Genomic DNA, 19,763 nt, shown 5'->3' on the forward strand with positions numbered 1-19,763 from the left:
TCATAAACTCGCAGAATTTTATCAACCCACATAATCCTTCATCTGAAGTTAATACATGAAAATCACCAAAACTGGAATTACAGTTTTCACATGACAACAGCAATATGTACATTTCTTAAATTAATCATCAATGTCATATCAGTGACAATGAAAAGATCCCTCACAACAACTCTGACTGGTTTTGTATTGCGCATAGAAAAAAAAAGAAAAAAAGAAGAGCACGTGCATACATATAAAAACACTTTATTCATAAAAAGTTACATACACAAGTGAGCTTCAGAAAAGTCACCTGCGTACTAAAAAGTGTGACAATCTACTGCAGAGGATGAGGTCACGTTACTATTCCTGGACAGCGGTAGTGAAGGGAGTCTGTGCTGAAGAGGTTGGACTCCTTGTCCAGCGTTGTGACTATTTCACTGTGCTTGGTTGCCTCGGGGTGGGAAGTGGGTCTATATGGTGTCGTACTTGTAGTGCCCCCCCCGCCCCCAAAACCCCCCAAACCAGATGGACACTACACACCATGGAAACTAACTGCTGCACTGACAAATCAGGCCACAAGATGCAGGAAGGCCAACTCCTGGCTGCTCTTCCTCTAGCCTTCCTCCCCCTCAGACTCCGACTCTGTGGACAAGGAGAAAGGAAAACATGAGTTGACAGCTCCGACTGCTGGTTATAGTGAGAATTACAATTCATTTGGGTATAATCGCCGCTTCCCAAAATAGGGTGCGGGGGACCTTTGGGTGATCCTGGCAAAATGAGAAATAGATTCACGATTATTTCACTCGCTCAAGGTTAGTCCAGTGAGAGAATAATGTAAGGATGACTGTTTTCTTTATAGTTTTCACTGTTCACACTGTCACCTTCCATCCTGTATTATACACATAGTATAGAGTTCTGTACCAAGTCATATCTAACAGCAAAATATCCTTGCAGATGGGCTTTCTTAAGACAAAATGTTGCCAAATGGGGGAATCCCTCCAGGAATTTGTGATTTTGTGTTTGCAGTAACTAATGCAAATTCAACCAATCCCCACAATATTTGTGAGAACTTGTAATTTTGCCAAAATTACCGCAATTGTTCTGCATGAAAAGGCCAAATCAATATATGTTTTGGCACTTCATTTGCATAAAATGTTCCAATCAAACAATACATGAACAAACTATGTTTAGTCACTTTGAGTCATGCATTATTATAGTTTCCATTTATCACAGTATTTTATTTTGTTGAAACTTTGAGCCCGTGTTTGTGTTCAGAAAATAAAACAAGGATGAGAACTTTATTTCCAGTACTTTCTGTGATATGCAGCAGGCTCATTATCACAGGAAGGACTCCTTATTAATGGGGTGTAGTTATAAACATCACATTTTTTTGGGATCTCATTAGTGCCACTTTTTTTGCGAAAGACGCCGCAACATCAAGTGTTTTCGGGCGGAATAATCACAAAAACTCTGCAAAATCCTGGAGGGCTGATATAAAGTAAGTAATTAAGGTATTGCCTTCTTCAGCATTCTGCAGCCACTCGACAAATTTCTTCATCTGTTCCAAGAAGACACTCTTCCCTTTGGCAGCATGGGAATCTTTGTACCACTTCAGGATAGCCTCCTCACTCAGGACATCAGCTGGGAAGAGAGAAAGAGGATTCAGTCCTGTGAGCTTCAACTCTCAACTCTTGGACACAGAAGACAAGAGAACTGGAAAAAAACATTGTGAGGATAAATAAAGCTAAATATGGATGGTGTAGCGCTCCAAACAGCCTCTGTATGTTCGTGATAATACTGTCAGTGCAGTGTGCGTATGTTAACTGACACACGACCAACCTTTGTAGAAGAGCACCACTATCTTGGAGAAGGACTTCATGAAGTGGATGTTGTCGTAGCAGTACTCCTGGATCTTCAGCAGCAGCACCAACTCTGACTGGCCCTGGGTGCTGAACACTGCCAGCAGTGGAGCATAGTACTGGGAGAGAGGGCACACACACACACACACACACACACACACACACATACATACATACATACATAAAGGTTGAGTACCTTTCCCAGGCTTCAATACCAATATCAAAACCATTGCTAATACTAAAACCAACGCTAATACTAATGCTAATACTAATGCTAATACCAATGCCAACACCCAAATTAATGTCAATACCAGTACTAATAGCAATGCTAATACCAAAATTAATGTCAATGACAACACCAAAACTAATGTCAATACCATTGCTAATACCAAAATTAATGCCAATGCCAACACTAAAACTAATGTCAATACCAATGCTAATACCAATACCAATACCAATACCAGTGCGAATGCTAATACCAATGCTAACTACAATGGGTGGGGTTTTTGTTCCAAAACAGAGTACAGGCTGGAAAGTGAGTTGAATGCAGTATAATCGTAATTATTGCAACTTTAAAACATTAATCACATTAACCAATATGGATTTTCTCAATTCCTTTGTTCTGCCGCTGCAGAACAAAGTAACTCTGTACCACTTGATTTCTAAAGTAAAACGTCAGCCACCAGAAAACTACTTCTGTTAAAGGCTCCATTTTGTTATTATTTCCAAAAGAACTTGAATGCAATGACGAGTGGTATTTATATGGAAGTAGGAGTTTAAGAGGAGCGCTTGAAGGCAGCGCATGGCTGTGGAGTGACCTACTTTGAGGTGTTTGAGTGCCTGTTCGGTGACGAGCTCCTCTTTCTTGTTCCACTCTACGGCGTTCATCAGGCAGGTCCACAGCAGGCCAATCACAGCCTGCTCCTGCAGATCGTTCCTCTTCATCTCCTCCTTCACATACACCACCATCTGAAGCAACAACACACACAAACACACTAAGGACTGGGCTTTTGACAACTTTAAGTATCATAATAAACCTCAAAAATCTACATGACTCAAACTCATTTTCTCCATTGAAAACCAAGATGATGATGATACAACTAGTACTCGCGGGTCGCGTTAACCAAATATTTTCCGTCATTGACGGAATTTTTTTAACAATGACAGAAAAATCTGAAGGCCATCTGTCATTTTGACAGATTACACTGAGGGCGATCTACCCTAACGTTAAGTAATTCACACGCAACACTATCAATAACCACATGTAGACCACCTGTAGTAGACCCCCCTGTCCAGTTGGTGGCGAGTGTGCATATTAATTAGCTATTGTTTACTCATCTTGTCTTTGATCTCACTCTCCTTGGAGCGCGTCTGTGACCACTACGGGTCACAGAGGGGTGCAGCAGCCGCGCCCCTGGTGTAGAAGGAGCGCATGCTGCGGGATTTCCTCCCGGTGAAGCGAGTGCTTGCAGGATCGGGAAATCCCACGTTCAGAGAGTCTTGCCGACTTCTGATCACTCCCCTGGGAGAAATGTTCCCCGACTTCAAAACTCTGGCTGAAGTGGCGCTGGTAATTCCAGTCTCCAGTGTGGCAGCAGAGCGCGGGTTCAGCCTTCAGAACAAAATTAAAACGGCCATGACAAGCCGTCTGTCCGAGGCAAAGACGCAGAACCTAATGACAATCGCCTCTGCAGCAATCTCCCTTGATGCGTTTGATTACGCTCAAGCGAGCACCCAGTTTAAATCCATGCGGACCAGGAGGAAGGTTTGAGTTCAGGCTAGGCTACAGCAGGTCAATTGAGTTCAATTTAATTTCTTGTAAATGGTTTGTTCATATTTGAATTATAATTGTCTAATTCTGTAAAATTGCATCGTTCATATTTGCCTGTTTAGGATGGTCGGTGTCTCCGTTTGTTCATCTTTTCTCTCTTACTAGTGCAGTGCCCGTTCGCGCCGCTGCTGCACATAGCGCTGTTCGCTTGTTTATTCAAAGTTTATTATTATTGAACGTGTCACGTGTCCAAATTACACCAAATCCGACACTGCACGTCCTTGGGTCCCCAGCAATACACCCGCCAAGTGTGAAGTAGATCCGACGAACGGTTCTCGAGATATGCGAAGGACAGACAGACAGACAGACAGACAGAGATTCCTTGCTTTATAGTAGCCTATGATAAATGCATAATCTAAGTTTGTTCTTCTGTATATTAAATATTATTGTGATCGATTGTTTTTGAAAAATAAATTGCTATTAAATAGGCTATGTCTCATTATCATTAAAAAAATGAAAATGAAAATGACGGGTAATAATAGATTATGACAGAATTTTTACGACCCTGTCCGTCAAAATGACGGACAACGAGAAAGTCTAACGCAACCACTGCTAGTACTACTACTACAACTGCTGCTGCTGCTGCTGCTACTACTACTGCTACTACTACTACTACTACTACTACTAATAATAATAATAATAATAAGTATTCAGAATTTCCTTCTATTGTTGTCAGGGTGGAAAATCAATTCAGGTTAAGGCCTTCCCATAGCTCATTTTTAATAGAGGGACAATATTGGCCCTGGTTGACAGTACCTCTCTGATGGGACACTCCTGCGACAGGCGCTCCTGCAGCTCTTTCTGCAGCTCCTTGCGGGTTCCCAGGGTTTGCTGCACACGCAAGAAGTCGGACAGCTCTTTCAACCCGGCCTCGTTGAAGTACTTGGAGAAATGCTCCACATTCTGCTTGTTGGCAGGAAACAGCTCCTGAAATCATTGAGTAGATAACAACAGTGTGTCACACTGCAAATCCATTTAACAGCCTGTAGAGATGTTAATAATAATAATCCAGACCTCATCCTCTGGACCACAGATCAAACAAGTGTTTGGAAGCTTTTGAGAAAACCTGCACACAGTCTGCTTAGTGTAACTACAAAGTGAGCATCTGTCCAGTAAATTCAACCACACAACTCCCTCTTATGGATGCAAAGGTCTACAAACACATTAAAACCTGTCACAAACAAGTAGAGTAATAATCTGTGACATTTACATCGCACTATAGAATGAGGAACACTCTGTCCGTTCGTCTGTCCGCATCCATTTTGCTCCTCAACGGCTTGGCCAATCAATCTCAAACTGCACATGGGCATTGAGCATTGGCATAGGCAGGGACTGACGGAGCTGATTTTTCCATTTTCCCAAATTTACACTCTTCATGCGCCTTTTTGGCAAGTCTGTGCAGAGTTGTGGCGTCCCCGGGTACGGACTAGTATAAATAAATGTCTGTTTTGCTACTCTCTATCACTGATTGCTATAACACAGTAATGATTCAACCTATATCCAGTTCATGAAAGGTTTTCATATTTGCTGTTCTAAACAGCCGGTGTCTGGTAGGTCTTTCCTGGGAAAAATCCTCTGCCGCACAGGAAGTGATGCGTTTTACGTTTCCAGTTTGTTTGGAATCAACAGAAGAAGAACTGTAGGGTAGTTAGCATGAGCAGCGATAACCACCATGGCTGAACAGACAAAGAAAAGAGCGCCACCTACAGAAAGTCAAACTGCATCAACAGAAAATCCAAGGAAAAAGACGTCACAGTACTGGACACACTATTTGATTGACAGGTGATCTCTGGGAAGTGCAGTGCAGAAACATCACAGCAATGAGCGCTGAGAAACAAAGATGCAGACTAAATAAAACAAAATGAGGATCATGTGGATTACCACTTTAAGTATTTCAGAAAGATGCAGCACAGCGTTGTTGAACGGAGCTGAGATAGAGCACCACTATAGTCATCAGCTGAACAGGGATTTATCATGGAAAAGCCTGAGGGACTTCCTCCCGTTCATAATTGTACATCATGTTGAGCAGCGTGGTGCATATTTAGAAACATCAAGCACAAGGGTTGACAGGTGAACGCACCATCACCATGGAAACGCTCTCCTGATACTAATACTCTGCATTCAGTCCAGTGCTGATGCACTCCATGGTTACATAGTTTCTCCAGGAACTTATTTCTAGAGAAAGAGAAGAAGAATCTCACGTGGGGCATCATGGAAATGCTGTTCAACCTCCTGGAAAGGATTTTTTTTCTTACCAGAAGTCTTTTGTCCAGGTTTGCCTTCCTCAAGGCGGAGGTTACTGAATTGGCATCTTTCTCTGCTATCCATGCCTTGAACATCTTCACTGCAAACGATGCAGAGATACCTGCAAAATGAAAAAGTGAATTTGCATGACCTAATTTACATATTTCTCTGACAAACATGCTCTCATTTGTGCACATTATGCATATATTCTATATACATCTGTAAATGAAATACATGTTTGATGAGATGAAGAGTCTTTTATAGACATACTATATTTCCTAAAATGTGTTCTTTAGGATCTGGTGATTCGTTTTTGGAGTAATATCAATTTGTAGATTCCTTAAACTGAAATACTCTCATGCATGAGTTTCACACAGACAATTTGTTATCCATCATAGTTTCTGAGCTAGATTCCTTTATAATCCCGCTTTACCCTTTCCACATTGACACACCTCCAACCTCCATCCTTCCTAGTTAGACCTGCTATCTATTCCATTAATTACTGCTTTAGAATACAGCAGGGGTTTTATTCTTTTCCGTTTTATCTTGCGTACCTTCCTTGACCACATTGTCGCTGAAGAGGCTGGTGAGGATGGGGGGCGGCAGCGTGCCGTTGGCCAGCAGGATGCCGGTCAGCATGGCCAGCTTGGTCTGCTCCGACTCGCTGAAGGCCTTCAGGAAGAGCAGCAGCTGCACAGGAAATGACAGGAGACTGTGAGGACGGTGGGAGCGTGATGTCATGACTGGAGCAGTGATGTCATGGGAAATAAAAAGGGAGGGTGGACTATAAACTATAACTGGTGATCATCATAAGGCAAACCACCAATATAAAAAAAAAACAACAACAACAATGCTTTTCCACCTTGACAAGAATACAATTCTGGGGGAAACACTGAATTCTTGGGATTTTTTGGCATGAAAATGAAAAAAATATTAAGATAGAAAAGAGAGATACTGAATATCGGCACAAATCAGTCTCTACCCTACTTACTATGATGCATACCATGAATTCATGTTAGAAAGACTCATGTCAGCCTAAAAAGGTGGATACACTGATAAACTAATTAAACTGATAAACCTATAATGTACTAGTGGTAGGAGAGTAAAAAACAAAAATAATCATAGTTGCACTGAATAATATGTCAATTTATTTCCAGTGGGTTCCCTTTTCCACAGTCATCCATCCCATTTTCCTGGAAATGAGCAAAATATACCAAATTGCCATTGTTTTTGCTTAAATAGTAAGATCAAATTTCTAGTTCTTTCTCTGAATCTACTGCATATCCACTGATTGACTGAGGACAATGTGACCTATAATGCAGACTTTACCTTTTTGATTTCCTCCTCGAAGGCCTTCTCGAGATATTTGTATCTCCTGATGAGCTTGTTGAAAACCTGCAGTCGCAAATTAGAACAGCGACACAATTAGTCAAGTGACATGTAGAAGCTTTACTTCAATGAAGAGGAGGGGGGGGGGACCACGGCCTACCTGAGCATAGCGGCGGAGGGCGGCGTGGCTTTCCTCGGTGGTGAAGACGCAGTGTGCCGTCACCTTGGCCTTGTCGCCCTCGTCAATGCGAGTCCCTCCGGGAGCTGAGGGTGCGAACGTGAGGTCAAAGGTTAAAGCTCTTTAACCGGTGAGTAAGAGTGTGACCTGACTCTGTGAAGCTCACTGGACGAGCGATGAAGCTTTTTACTTCTATACAAGACAGTGCAGCGAGGCATTACTAAGTTTATACAATTACTATTCATTTACACAAATTGTGTATTACAAGTAGATTATAAGTCCATTAGAAGTAAATCCATACATGCAAGTCTTCCCCATACTTGCCGCTTATACAGTCTACCCACGTGTTGGAATTGTCAGCTGCATATGTTTATCCAAGCCTGCAATTGTTTATATTCTATTTTATTGCTTTTATTGTCTTTATTGTTATTACTGCTTTTATTGTTTATATTATATTCTATTTTGTGCTCTTGTTTTTCCATGCTGCATCCCATCCTGTCCCATTACTTTTGCTGCTGCACTGACCTAATTCGATCGATTAAGTTTCATCTTATCTCAACTTATCTACAGCACATTTGGGCTTTTAGTCTCTTCCAGTTTCAGTTAAATAACAATATGAGGGATTGCGATCCGACCTGCTGCCCGAACACTTTAAAGCCACCATATACAGGCAACATTTTAAACATACTGTACACCTAGTTATAAATATTACTTTACTGCTGTTGTTCTCTAAGCTTTTTTCCTCCTGCCTCCTAAAAACACACTAATACTCTTGTAATGCGGCAAGCCACCATAAGTAGGTCTGCAGCAAATACTCAGCCCCTCCCACAGTTAAAAAACCACTTACTTTCTGCATTAAAATGGAGATAAAATCCCCATTATTTTTAGTAATTCACCAGCTGCCATGTGTCTTCACTAATACACACTCATGCTAAGAATGGTTTGATTTCCTAGTGGCCGGTGTCTCTTGAGTGCCCAGCGCTTGGCTAGCGTTGCTCTATGGACTCCTAATTTAGGTTGAGTGTAAACCTTTTAACTTTAATTGGTTTGACAGAGAGACAGCCATCCTGGATCCAGGCCTGGCAGTCGCAAAATGTACTAGTTCTATACAGATTAAAGGACAGGATGTGAATGAGTGAGTGTGCGTGCGTATTAGTGTATAAGAGAGACAGTCTATAGGCATTCAGACATGTAAACAGGAGAAAAAGCCAGACTGATTTTGGAAATCTATCAGCTTAAGGCCATAAGTCACTGAAGTTCAGCAGCTTACACTGTTATAACAGGGGTTAAAAGTTAAGTTAAAACACATCACCCTGGTTGCCACTCAGAGACAAATCCTCCTCAAAATATTTATTTATAGCTTTTATTTTTGCATTTATTATTACAGTGTTGTTTTAAAAAAAAATGAGATTAGGCAGTACTCTCTTTTCGATGCTTTCAATTTTGATAATATTCAATGAAGACGGGACAGGAAACAGAGGGGGAAGTGGATGTACTTGCAGTCACAGTATTGGCTTCTCAAATACCAAGGATGTCCCCTAACCCCTCCTAAGCTTTTATGGCCTTCAGGGTAAGACACAGAATAACTGTCATAACAAACCAGATAGATATGGATTTCACTGGTTTATCTCTTCATTTTCTGTCCAACTAAAATAGCGCCCTGGCAAGAAACAAATGCCAAATATAGTAAAACGTGCCAAGCCGCAGACAGACGCTCTCCAGTGAGCAGTGAGGAGAGAATCTCTTTGATTATGGGGAATTAGCGAGTTAATCTGATAAAGCCAGCAGTGATCTCTTTGTCCTTGTCTGAGTGAACAGCACAACCCTGGACCGAGCTGGTGTGTCACACTAGCCACGACAGAACTGACTAGTTACTGATGCTTCACTGAAGAGCATGGATGTTATAGTAAATAGTAAGGTATGGTACCTATTAGGGTTTGACCAATATGCACCGATCATTTTTTCATTGAAAATTCCCCTAAATTCCAAGTATTCAGTGTTTCTCGAGAATTTTATTCTTGTCAGGGTAGAAAAGCGTGGAATTCTTTTAAAGTAAATACGACTATAATGACTTTTATAGAATTCTTTATCGAATCAGTTTTCACCTTTTGTATTGTAGCGTGGTTTGGAAATATGACTACGCAAAACAAAATAGATTGTGCAGGATGGTCTGTTGCAAGCAAAACTATTCAGTCCAGCAGGCTCGGCTCATGGATATATATAAACAAGCGCGAATTCGCAATAGCTGCGACCACGTATGCGCATGCATACACGCGTGGGGAAATTTTTGTGGACCAACCAACCGACCGACTGACAGAGCGAGCTATAGAGCTGCTGGTCGCAGCTAAAAATCCGTTACTAGGATGTTACATTAGAATCAATTCAAGTTAAGGGTCAATATCGACCCGATATATATCAGTCCAACCCTAGTACATGCAGTCATCCAGACAGATATTCTGATTAACAGCCACCAATGATGAACTCAACCACAGTCATAAACCATAGTCATAAACACACTCACCGAGCATGCTCCCTGCGATAAGGATGTCGAACAGAGTGTCGGCATAGCGGCGGTAGTCCAGTCGCGAGCCTGTGACATCTAGAAACTTGGCTACAGCGTCCAGGTCGCCGCCGGCTTCATTGAGGCCCACAACGATCGTGTCTCGGAAAACTGTTGGCTCAAACTTCTCCTTTTCATCTAGGGGAGAGCATTTGATTTGATTTGATTTGGGAAATAGAAAAATACATCATACTTAAAACACTTTTTTTCCAAACTAATGATCTCCCTTCCATTTTAAACATGGCTTTGGGAATACAGAAGATAGAAGGCATTCATGTTGCTCCTGTGACATTTCCTACAAAGTAGCAATTGTCTCATATATTTTTCTCTTTGTCTCAGCAACTTGTACTGCTGTTATTTAATGCTGTAATCCGTACTTTTCCCAATACTTTCATGAATACATTTCAGTCTAACACGTTCTAGTGTGGAAATTGTCCACTGCATATGTTTATACAACTCCCATTTTCTTTGATGTATCCTATTATTATTATTATGTTAATCTAATCTTTTACAAAACTGTATAGCAGAAATACGTTGGGGCAAACGGTGTACAATGCTATAAAAAACAGAAATGCTCCAACAGGGACTACAGCGTCCACTTACAACACGACACTCTACTGTTGATAATCAAGTGTATATTTAGCAGGCCATAGACCCTTGTCTCCTGATTCTTTCCTGTAACCCAGAACACTGTTTGCTTGGCAGAGGATTAAGCCTCTCTGCTTAATCCAATGGGGATTTTTCCCTCACAAAGCCCACATTGGTAATTCCTTTTGATAGGCAATTGTCTTTGTATAAGAGTGTAAATGAAACCAACTGGTCTCCTCCTCCTATGTGAGTGGTATCATGTAGTTGTGCCAGTATCTATATGTTTGCAGTATATTTGCAGTTACTATTACATTTGTTAATAGTGGAAAAGAAATGTGATTTCACTATGACAACAGCTCCTAACGAATTTGATATAAAAGGTATTACCCTACCAAGGTAGCCAGTCAGTAATAAAGGTTTTCTAGCACTGCTTACCGGTTCACTGACTAGATATTAGGAGCCACTTGGCATCATAGGTGATCAGTCTTCCACCATGATTACAGATTTACAAAAAATGTCTATCATTTATTATTGAGAGTAAAGCATAAAGGCATGCAGAATCCTTTAGTTGACACTTAGGTCCAGATTCATTAAGATTACAGTGCAAGGGCAACCTGTGCATTTTTTGTGCTGCAGTGTTTTTGTCTTAGTCACTAAGAAATTTCTGTAAATCAAATTGTGGTTCAAACAAGCCCTCGAAAACAGCACTGTGCAGGTAAATAGCTCCTTCATCATCAATTACAAGCACAAGTTGCTTCAGCTGTAAGAGACCCTTTGTCATTGGAGTGTTCTTTGCTCTGCTCTAGGAACGGCACGGTGCCGGACCCCCTGGTCTGTTTGATGGTCATGTCTGGCCCATGTTAGATCAGTCTTGCAGCAATGAATGGACAGACACTTGCTGCAAAGTCCTTACTCCACATTTCACAGGATCCTGTATGTGCTACAATAATTTGGGGGAGTTGGTGTTGCGAAGTTTTAGTGAATTGGACACAATTTTGATTTGCATGGCCTCACCTACGAATTAATATTATGTAGGCAAAATAATGACATTTACATATAATTTACACATGCATGACCGTGACGGACACAAAGACCAGCACTATTAGGCAGCTTTCCACTCATTGCACACGGTTAGCGAATAGCATGGCTCTCCTACTTGAGGGAAATGCATGAGTGACTGAAGCCCATAGACGCCTGCTGCTGTTGCACCAGCGTGACACACTTCCACCAGCACTCTGCCAGTGTGACTGTGACATTCTAGGAAGATCATAATGTCTGGTGGGCAGTGGGAGCGTCTGACAGGCCTTGTGTAATAGCCGGCCAGTGAACACTATTGGACAAAAACAACCTGTTAACACCACAGAGGACTGCAGACCAGCTGGGCTGATGGAAGGGAGCGTTAATGGTCTGTGTCAGAACATGCTGTTTGCGTGTTCACTGTCCCCTGACCCTTTTTTAACAGACACACCACAAAATAACTTTAGACAACTTATTTTTCTGATAAATATGGTCTTTAGAACTTAGAATTCATGTGTATCTCATCCATGTGGTTACATTTCCTCTATTATGCTATTATCTATTACTATAAGGCATAGAAATATACTAGGTATAGACATTTCTATGAGCGATTTTAATCATGTAAAAAACAGAAAACTAAACATGTTGAGTTTGACACAACTGGCTATTTTGGAAGATATGCTGTTTCAATTAATGTAATAACTTACCATTAACATAATAAACCATTAATGCTATAACAATTTGTAGTTATTGGTGTAATACTCTTTTTAACGTAATACATTTTCCTTTCATGTAATCAAATTTACCTACCAATAATGTAATACATTTTTTTCACTGCAAATGGCTTACATTTCAAAAATGTAAACCTTCTTGTAATTGTAAATGTAGTAAAATCCCTTAGCCTCCATTGAAATCAAGTCTAATGAGTAAACAAAATGTGCACAGAAAATAAAATGTTATTGCAGGATTACTGTTTTTACGTAGCTGTGGTCAGGGAGCAACCTCCATCATATCAGAAGTGACACTGACTGGCTGATATTCCATATTTAATAGAAGCCCAATATTGGTATGGGTATCATCAAACCAATGTATGGGTCTAACCTTAGTGAGTAGATGTCTTTGGTACTCACCCCTTTTCCTGGTCTTGAACCGCTGGCCTGTAAGCACTGGCTTCTGCTGCTTACCGGTATTCATACAAGTTCTGAAAGCAACACACACAACAGAATATGTTTCTCATTCAATCTACTATGTTTTACTGTGACATATATGTGCATGAATGATTCATTACCAATCAACATACTAAGACACTGTATTTGCACACTACAGCCTTTGTCACAAGCCCAGATCTGAGTCATGAGCAAAATATGCAGATTGCGGTTTTAGTTCTACAAACATTTCTCAGAGGCAGAAACAATCTCTTTGGTTGAGTTAGACCTCATTGGGGTGGGTGGAGCCAAAGAACCAGTTTTTCTACTGACAAGTTAACTAATTGGCAAACTTGAATGGCAAACAAGAAACAAAAAAACCCATATAAATGGCAATGACTTCATTTTTCATTCATTCTTGACCATGGCATTCATGATGTTGGAAGGTAAGCAGACTAGCTAACTAGCTTACTAAGATAGCTAGGCTAGTATAATTTGAATTTGGAAGGTCAGCTAGGCTAACAAGCTAACCTATTATGCTAGTGTGGCTAGACTGCATTTTTCCAGATAGTAGCAAGAGTACTAGGCTTCATAATATTAGCTTCCTCTTCTCTTACCTCTTACCTTTTACACTGGGCTTCAGTCTAACGTTACCTAGCCAGAAAAATTGCGGCTGTTTGACTCCGCCCATTGAAGTTTAATTCAACCAATGAATGTATTTCTGCCTCCAGAGCAGCTCTGCCTCTGAGGAATGTTTGTATTAAAAGTCCAACCTGCACAAAACACCCCAAAAGTCCTGTCACCCAGTTGAAAAGTCCATGCTTACCAGCGGTGAGCTCCTCGTACTACCAGTGAGTTAGAATGAATTGACTAGTAAGTGTCTGCCTGAATGTCGTCCTTGTGCTCTGATCTATATATAGTGGGCTCATCCCTGCTGTGCAAACCTGCCTCTTACTCTCAGGCCTGGAACACGTGTCATATTACTGAAAAGGTATGTCTAGCTCTCTCTCTCTCTCTCTGCTGCAGGGCTAGTTATAATTTTTCTCATTCTACAATCCGAAGTATATCAATTGTACAACTTTGCAGCTCCTATTACATTCATTCAAATTCACTTGCACATTTGTAAATCTTTTCTGTGAATTCAAATTTACGGCACAGGTGCCTCAATATTTCTGAGAGTGTAAAGTCTCAGGTGTTTTGCTACTATAATACCTTCATAGGACAACATCATCATCACAATACTGATGAGTAAGTACAATAGCATGATTATTTCACACACATATTACAAACGAAACCTCAAACACAACACAACTACACTACAACCTATACTTCAGCTTGCACGCACAATACATTTTTAACACAAAACTTTAATGATGTTTACTAGTCCACAAGATGAACTTGGAACTACAGACATTTTTTTATCTACAGATCAAACTCAACATATCACCAACACTTTCACACAACTCATTTTGACACTGGCACTCAAACTGACACCGTGTCAACATGCAAGAACCAGAACCCACTCTTACAACTCCAATTACATACTTCCACATAAACAAATCAGCTCAACATGTATTTATTCACTTAATAAATCAATTATTTATTAAACATTGTTGATCATGTTTGCCTGAACCAAATCCAGTGGAATTTATGAAGCTATGTCTGCTAGAACACATAAAACCTCCCATTTCATTACAGCACTTTATACTGTATTATCCTGTATAATGCATTAAGACAGTAATTACAACTAACACCTAGCTACATTTTACTTAATAAATAGATGATAAATGAACTTCCATGGTGAATTGATTTCACTAGCTACAGATTATGCCACCGTAGTAGCAAGGTTCTCAGGACCTAATGTTGAATGTATACATGTTCATTGTATTGTTTAACATGGTATGTCATCCACTGTCCCTGTCAAGCCTGTAACTAGCATTAAGCTAGTTTTTGTTGTTTTTCTTGTATTAAAATGTTCAAATTTAAATATGCTCTGTTATCTGTGCCTTCTGTTAATACTGACAAATTGTACTCTTGATGCTACAATAAAAAACACGCATGTACACACACACACACACACCTGTCAGATTGTATTTTTCCAACAACTGCTTTAAACTATTCTACTGAGAAACACCGATTTCTGCGGCAGGGCTTTGAGCAACATGTTCATTTTGCCCGAGCAGACAGGGTTCAGTGCTCTTGGCTGGGTCAGGGATTACAGCACTTTCTAATCCACAACATCAATCCCAGTTGTCTGGATCTCAGGAGCGGCAGTCTGCGTCCGTTCACCGCTGGCGCTGCCGTCACGTCAGTCACACACAAAACAGATTAAGAAACAAAGCTGGACAAGACTCGACTCAAAGTATGCTGACTGGCTGAAAGAGTTGAGATCATATGAGGACATAGGGAACATAGGGAAGATAAGGTGAAACTTTAATGATGAATGGAAGAAATTGAGCATAAAGTACATTAGATCAGGGCATCCCAAACTATTTCATGTCAAGGACTATGGACTCCGTTTGATGAGGCTGCATCCCAAAGAACCCCATCTGAGAAGATTTTGTTGTTAGATACGGCTTAGTACAGAGTTATATAACTGTCTATACACTAGCTGGCTTGATAACAGCAGCAGGGAAGGGAAACCTGTGATCCAAACAGTCATCCTTATGCAATCTTTCATTGTACTAACTTCTAGTGAATGAAATAATAATGTTCCTCATTTCCTCAGATTGGCAGTCTCTACACTACATTTTACATTGTGTGGCACTGGGTTGGATTTGGTGGGAAATCTGCTGGATTGCTTTACAGCACAAAACAGGAAGAGGGCAAGGGGGAACAGGAAGCAATGGGGTTTATGGGAAATGTGGTCTTCATTTTGAGAAACACTAGCACTAACAATACCCCCGCCCTCAGTCCCTGCATTTAACTTAACTAAACCAGATTAACCAATATTTAACACTACTGCATTATTACAACATTATGTCTGCCCCTTTCATTTATTAAGACTTATTAAGACCTCCTAACTAGTTGGATATGAAGGTGTTACCAAATAGTCGTACACCATAATTACAAATTTGCCAGCAATGTCTATAATTTATTATTGTGTGCAAATTGGTATGGAATTGCATGCAAAAGTAAAACTCATGCTTTATTGTTTTTGAGATATTTTCTATGCGATATCATCTACACCTTGGACAGCATAAAGCCATGCAGAATCATTTAGGGTTATGTGGTAACTAATTTATGTGGTGCAATGCTCCTATTTTAGTTATGTAGAAATCAAGCCATACTTGGCTGGCTATCAAAACAGGATGCCGACTGGTAGCCCTGTGACTCTTCATAATTATAGTGATTTTGATTAATTAAAATGTAATGAAAGGATTCAAGACAGTCAATTCTTACAATCAAATCTCTGTACGTTTTCCAGCAGCAAATGGCTATTGAAAAAAACATTTTAGCAAAGTCTGTTTCCGTGTTTTATTGCAAGATAAAACATGCTTTTATTCAGTTTGCGAGGTATCAGTCACACACACACACACACACCAAATATCCAGTATGTACAATACAAGAAACGGTATTGAATTTGAGGCCTAAGAGCCAGTATCAGTACTGAAGTTTTGCAACGTTACAAAGCCCTGCTTACATTAGAACTAGGTCATGTTTTAACTTCTGCACAGTTAGTACAACTGAGGCATGTCTATATTACCATAGATACCAAACAATTGAAACACGCATATAAATGATTCATCTGTTCCAAAGATTTTTTGGCTGGAAATGAATAACAAAATCCTTCTATCCCATGTTGAACCCTACCAGTGCATGTACCTGAGGCATGTATCATGATGCCCATCACCCACACAACATTGTAATGTCCTGGCAACTGCAACGATCAGAAGCATTATGCAAATCGCAATACCTATTTGAATGGTACCCTGGCAGTGTCTTCTCTCAAAGACAGACAGGTTTGAGTAGTATACCATAACGTCAGCAATCCCAATGCCTAAGCAAACACAAGCAGATCAAATTAAAAGTATTAATGACCCATGTGTCTTCATGTCCCAGAACGCCCCTGCTTCTGTTTGTTGCCGATCAGCAATCCTGTACACCATGTACCGAGAAGGTCTCAAATGAACACTTGTTTACCCCTTTGCCCAACAAGAGCGCACAGCTGGCCTGTGGCTTGTAGTCTGGATTTACCCAAGAGGACAGAAGTCCTACTCAACTGCATGTGTGTGAGTGAGTGAGTGAATGAGATAACAGAGTGAGAGAGATGGCAAGGAGACGACGTGCCACAGTGACAGTGTGTGTGTGTGTGTGTGGGGGGTGGCGGCGGGGTGGGGGATTTCAGCCCCTCGCCCAAAATAACGTCCCCATTATTAAATTCTAGGAAGTAAATCCAGTCAATCAGCCGGGGCGTCAGTCAAAGCAGTGAAGTTTGTGCTTCCTGAAGAGGATAATTAGGGGAAGGTGTCATTGCCAGGCTAAGGCAGGGCCACTGAAACCATATTGGACCTCCAAATTATCAGATTTTGTCCCTGGGTCCCATATAATAAGATATGTTCTTTTTTTTGCCAAGAAAACTATTGTTCTTGATTTAGTAATGAATTCTATAACTGTCTACACTGTCAGAGGGGAGAGAATAGTGGTGAGAGTGAAATCTATGATCACAACAGGCATTCTCTAATTGTAATCATTTCTGGTGAATTCATTCATTCAGATTCTTTACCTGCTTAGTCTATCACAGGGCTAACACAGATAGACAGACACTCCCATTCATACCTATGGGCAATTTAGTCTCCAATCCACCTGACTGTGGGAGGTCCCTGTCCCTGACTTTGAGGACCACGTGGCTGGGCTAACATTGCTCCCACATTCTTTGTCTTGACCAGAATGAATGGTGTAATGGGCAGGGGTGCTGCTAGAAAGTTCTGGGCCCCCTGGCAAGATGTCAGACCGCCCTCCCCACCCCCAAGACATGTAACTTATGCTGTGTTACTGTACATCGGAAGAAGTGGAAGAACGGGATGAACGGGATGACGTCTCGTTGCTGCAACTTGGAAGCGTTCACGTGTTTAAACTTGTTGGAACGCCCACATTCAAGATGCCGATTGTAAGGTCAAGACTTGTTGTTATTAAGTTACTTTAAAAAATGCCATAAACGAACTGTTGCAGATATTACTCGCTTTTCTTAAGTAGTAATTAGTGTGAATATAACTAATACATTTTATTTTTATTACCTTGATGGATTCGGTATCATGTGTACTGCCTGTGTTGACACACTTTCACAATTTGTGACGCCAAGAGGGAGATATTGGAGCTTACAAAAAAATCCTACGTCCTACTTGTAGTCACCAGTAGGAGGCTGACATGAACGGTTTTTCCCAATTGGCAACTTATATTTACGGTAAATCCGGTATGATATGAACGCGGCATTAGTACAAGATCACCTCTCCTCTCTGAAGGGCCCCTCCAGCAGGGCCCCACAAAAATACCCCTCCTTTCCCCACCACAAGCACCCTTGACTCTGGGTAAAGCTAAATCAGGCCAGGCGCGCCTTTTAAAGCACAGAATTGACCCGAGGCGCATCACACTCACAGATACAGCAGGAAGGTACATCAAGCCTACCCACTTAATTATCCCAAGTATTGATGGTCAAAACCTAGATATCAGGACAGCAATCAAAACACGAAAGCTGCAATAAGCAACATTTTCTGACCACTAGAGGGTGACAAAAACAGCAACATATTTGTAAATGCATTCACAGAAAAACTACTTCTCCCTTGCTCCCGCCACTGCCAAGGACAAACATTGCAAAGCACCGTGCATAACGGCTAATAGCTAAGCTAAATTTACCTACAGAGAAGTGTCACCAGTTACCAGTCTGGCTTTGTTAGAACTTTCTCCTGCTGAAGGTTACGTGTTGTACAAACAATGACAAGTCAACAGGTAGGTAGCAAGTTAACTAGTTTACTATAGTTACTCCTTCGCTTAATCAATTCCGCCATTATGCGAAACTTTTCAGGAATGGGAGGAGGTGAGGGCCGCTTTTAAACAGCGAGGGAGGAGATAAGCTAGTTATAAAAATAAATAAATTGGAAAGCCACAGGAGGGAGCGGGAGGAGCTTCTTCCGGACCAGAATTTGACAACATGCTAAGAAGTGATAGCTGGTCCTCCTGTGTGGATATTGGTATATATCATTATGTCTCAATGGAATCTCCACACTGCACACATTAGTTTCAGGATTGGTTAGAAGGTCTGATATCGCTTATTGCAGGTTTAACGCATGTTCTCGAAAGGTTTCGCCTTTATCCCACTGCCAGAAAGCCCCTGCGTCTTTACTGGATTTAACTATAATCTGGGGCTGAGCTCTCCCTGTCTCCCACTGGAAACCAGTCAGGAGCGCGTCTCCTTCACATCCACCCTGAGCACCTGTAGCGCAAAGTCACTCTGTCTATGCAGCCCGATATTTCCCCACACATTAACACACGATGCAGACACCATTAAGTCGTTATGTGAACAACACATGTAGCATAAGTGTGAACAATTCAAAATAACGTCCAGGCTTTAAGAGAGTTACAATGTTAGAAGAGGACTGACTTTGAAATAAAGCCGCGCGCACAATTTACTTCTAGACCTATATTTCAATTGTTTAATTAATTTAATTGTATTTACTGACAGTAGTCTATCATAAAGGCTGTCTTACCTGACTGTGGTTGACTCTATAGTAAGTTGGGATACCGGCGGTGCGCACTATTCCCTCTGAACTCTCTACCAGGCGGAGGAACGGCAGTCTGCTGAAAAGCAGTCAGGACGAGCCGCAGCACTTCAATGTAGGGGAGTGTGGAGTTACTGAGAAGTTTAACACAGCGCCCACGATGAGATTTCACAGCTGGAAATTCAAACGTCTTCCCATATAACTACCAACATGGAATCGAGGAAGATGTATAATGGTTAGAGAACCGTTTGAGCAGTTTCTATTTGGCGGAATACACGTGGCTCCCCCTTTGTTTTCCATAGTGGTATGTTCCGAGG

At 41.1% G+C, this 19,763-nt stretch overlaps 1 protein-coding gene across 1 annotated transcript; it reads right to left on the reverse strand.

Annotated features, from left to right (window-relative positions):
* Window positions 1-261: 261 nt before the first annotated feature.
* On the reverse strand, window positions 262-19,493 carry bzw2 (basic leucine zipper and W2 domains 2). The gene is made up of 12 exons (XM_071919161.2): window positions 19,435-19,493; window positions 12,716-12,786; window positions 9,942-10,118; window positions 7,403-7,506; window positions 7,243-7,308; window positions 6,468-6,603; window positions 5,925-6,034; window positions 4,426-4,596; window positions 2,661-2,807; window positions 1,819-1,957; window positions 1,498-1,620; window positions 262-621 (listed from the first exon to the last, which is right to left on the reverse strand). The coding sequence occupies exons 2-12, from the start codon at window positions 12,777-12,779 to the stop codon at window positions 593-595; spliced, it is 1,266 nt and encodes a 421-aa protein (XP_071775262.1). The 5' UTR covers window positions 12,780-12,786; window positions 19,435-19,493; the 3' UTR covers window positions 262-592.
* Between the last annotated feature and the right edge of the window lie 270 nt (window positions 19,494-19,763).

Source organism: Centroberyx gerrardi, chromosome 19, assembly GCF_048128805.1.
Source record: "Centroberyx gerrardi isolate f3 chromosome 19, fCenGer3.hap1.cur.20231027, whole genome shotgun sequence".
NCBI lineage: Eukaryota > Metazoa > Chordata > Actinopteri > Beryciformes > Berycidae > Centroberyx > Centroberyx gerrardi.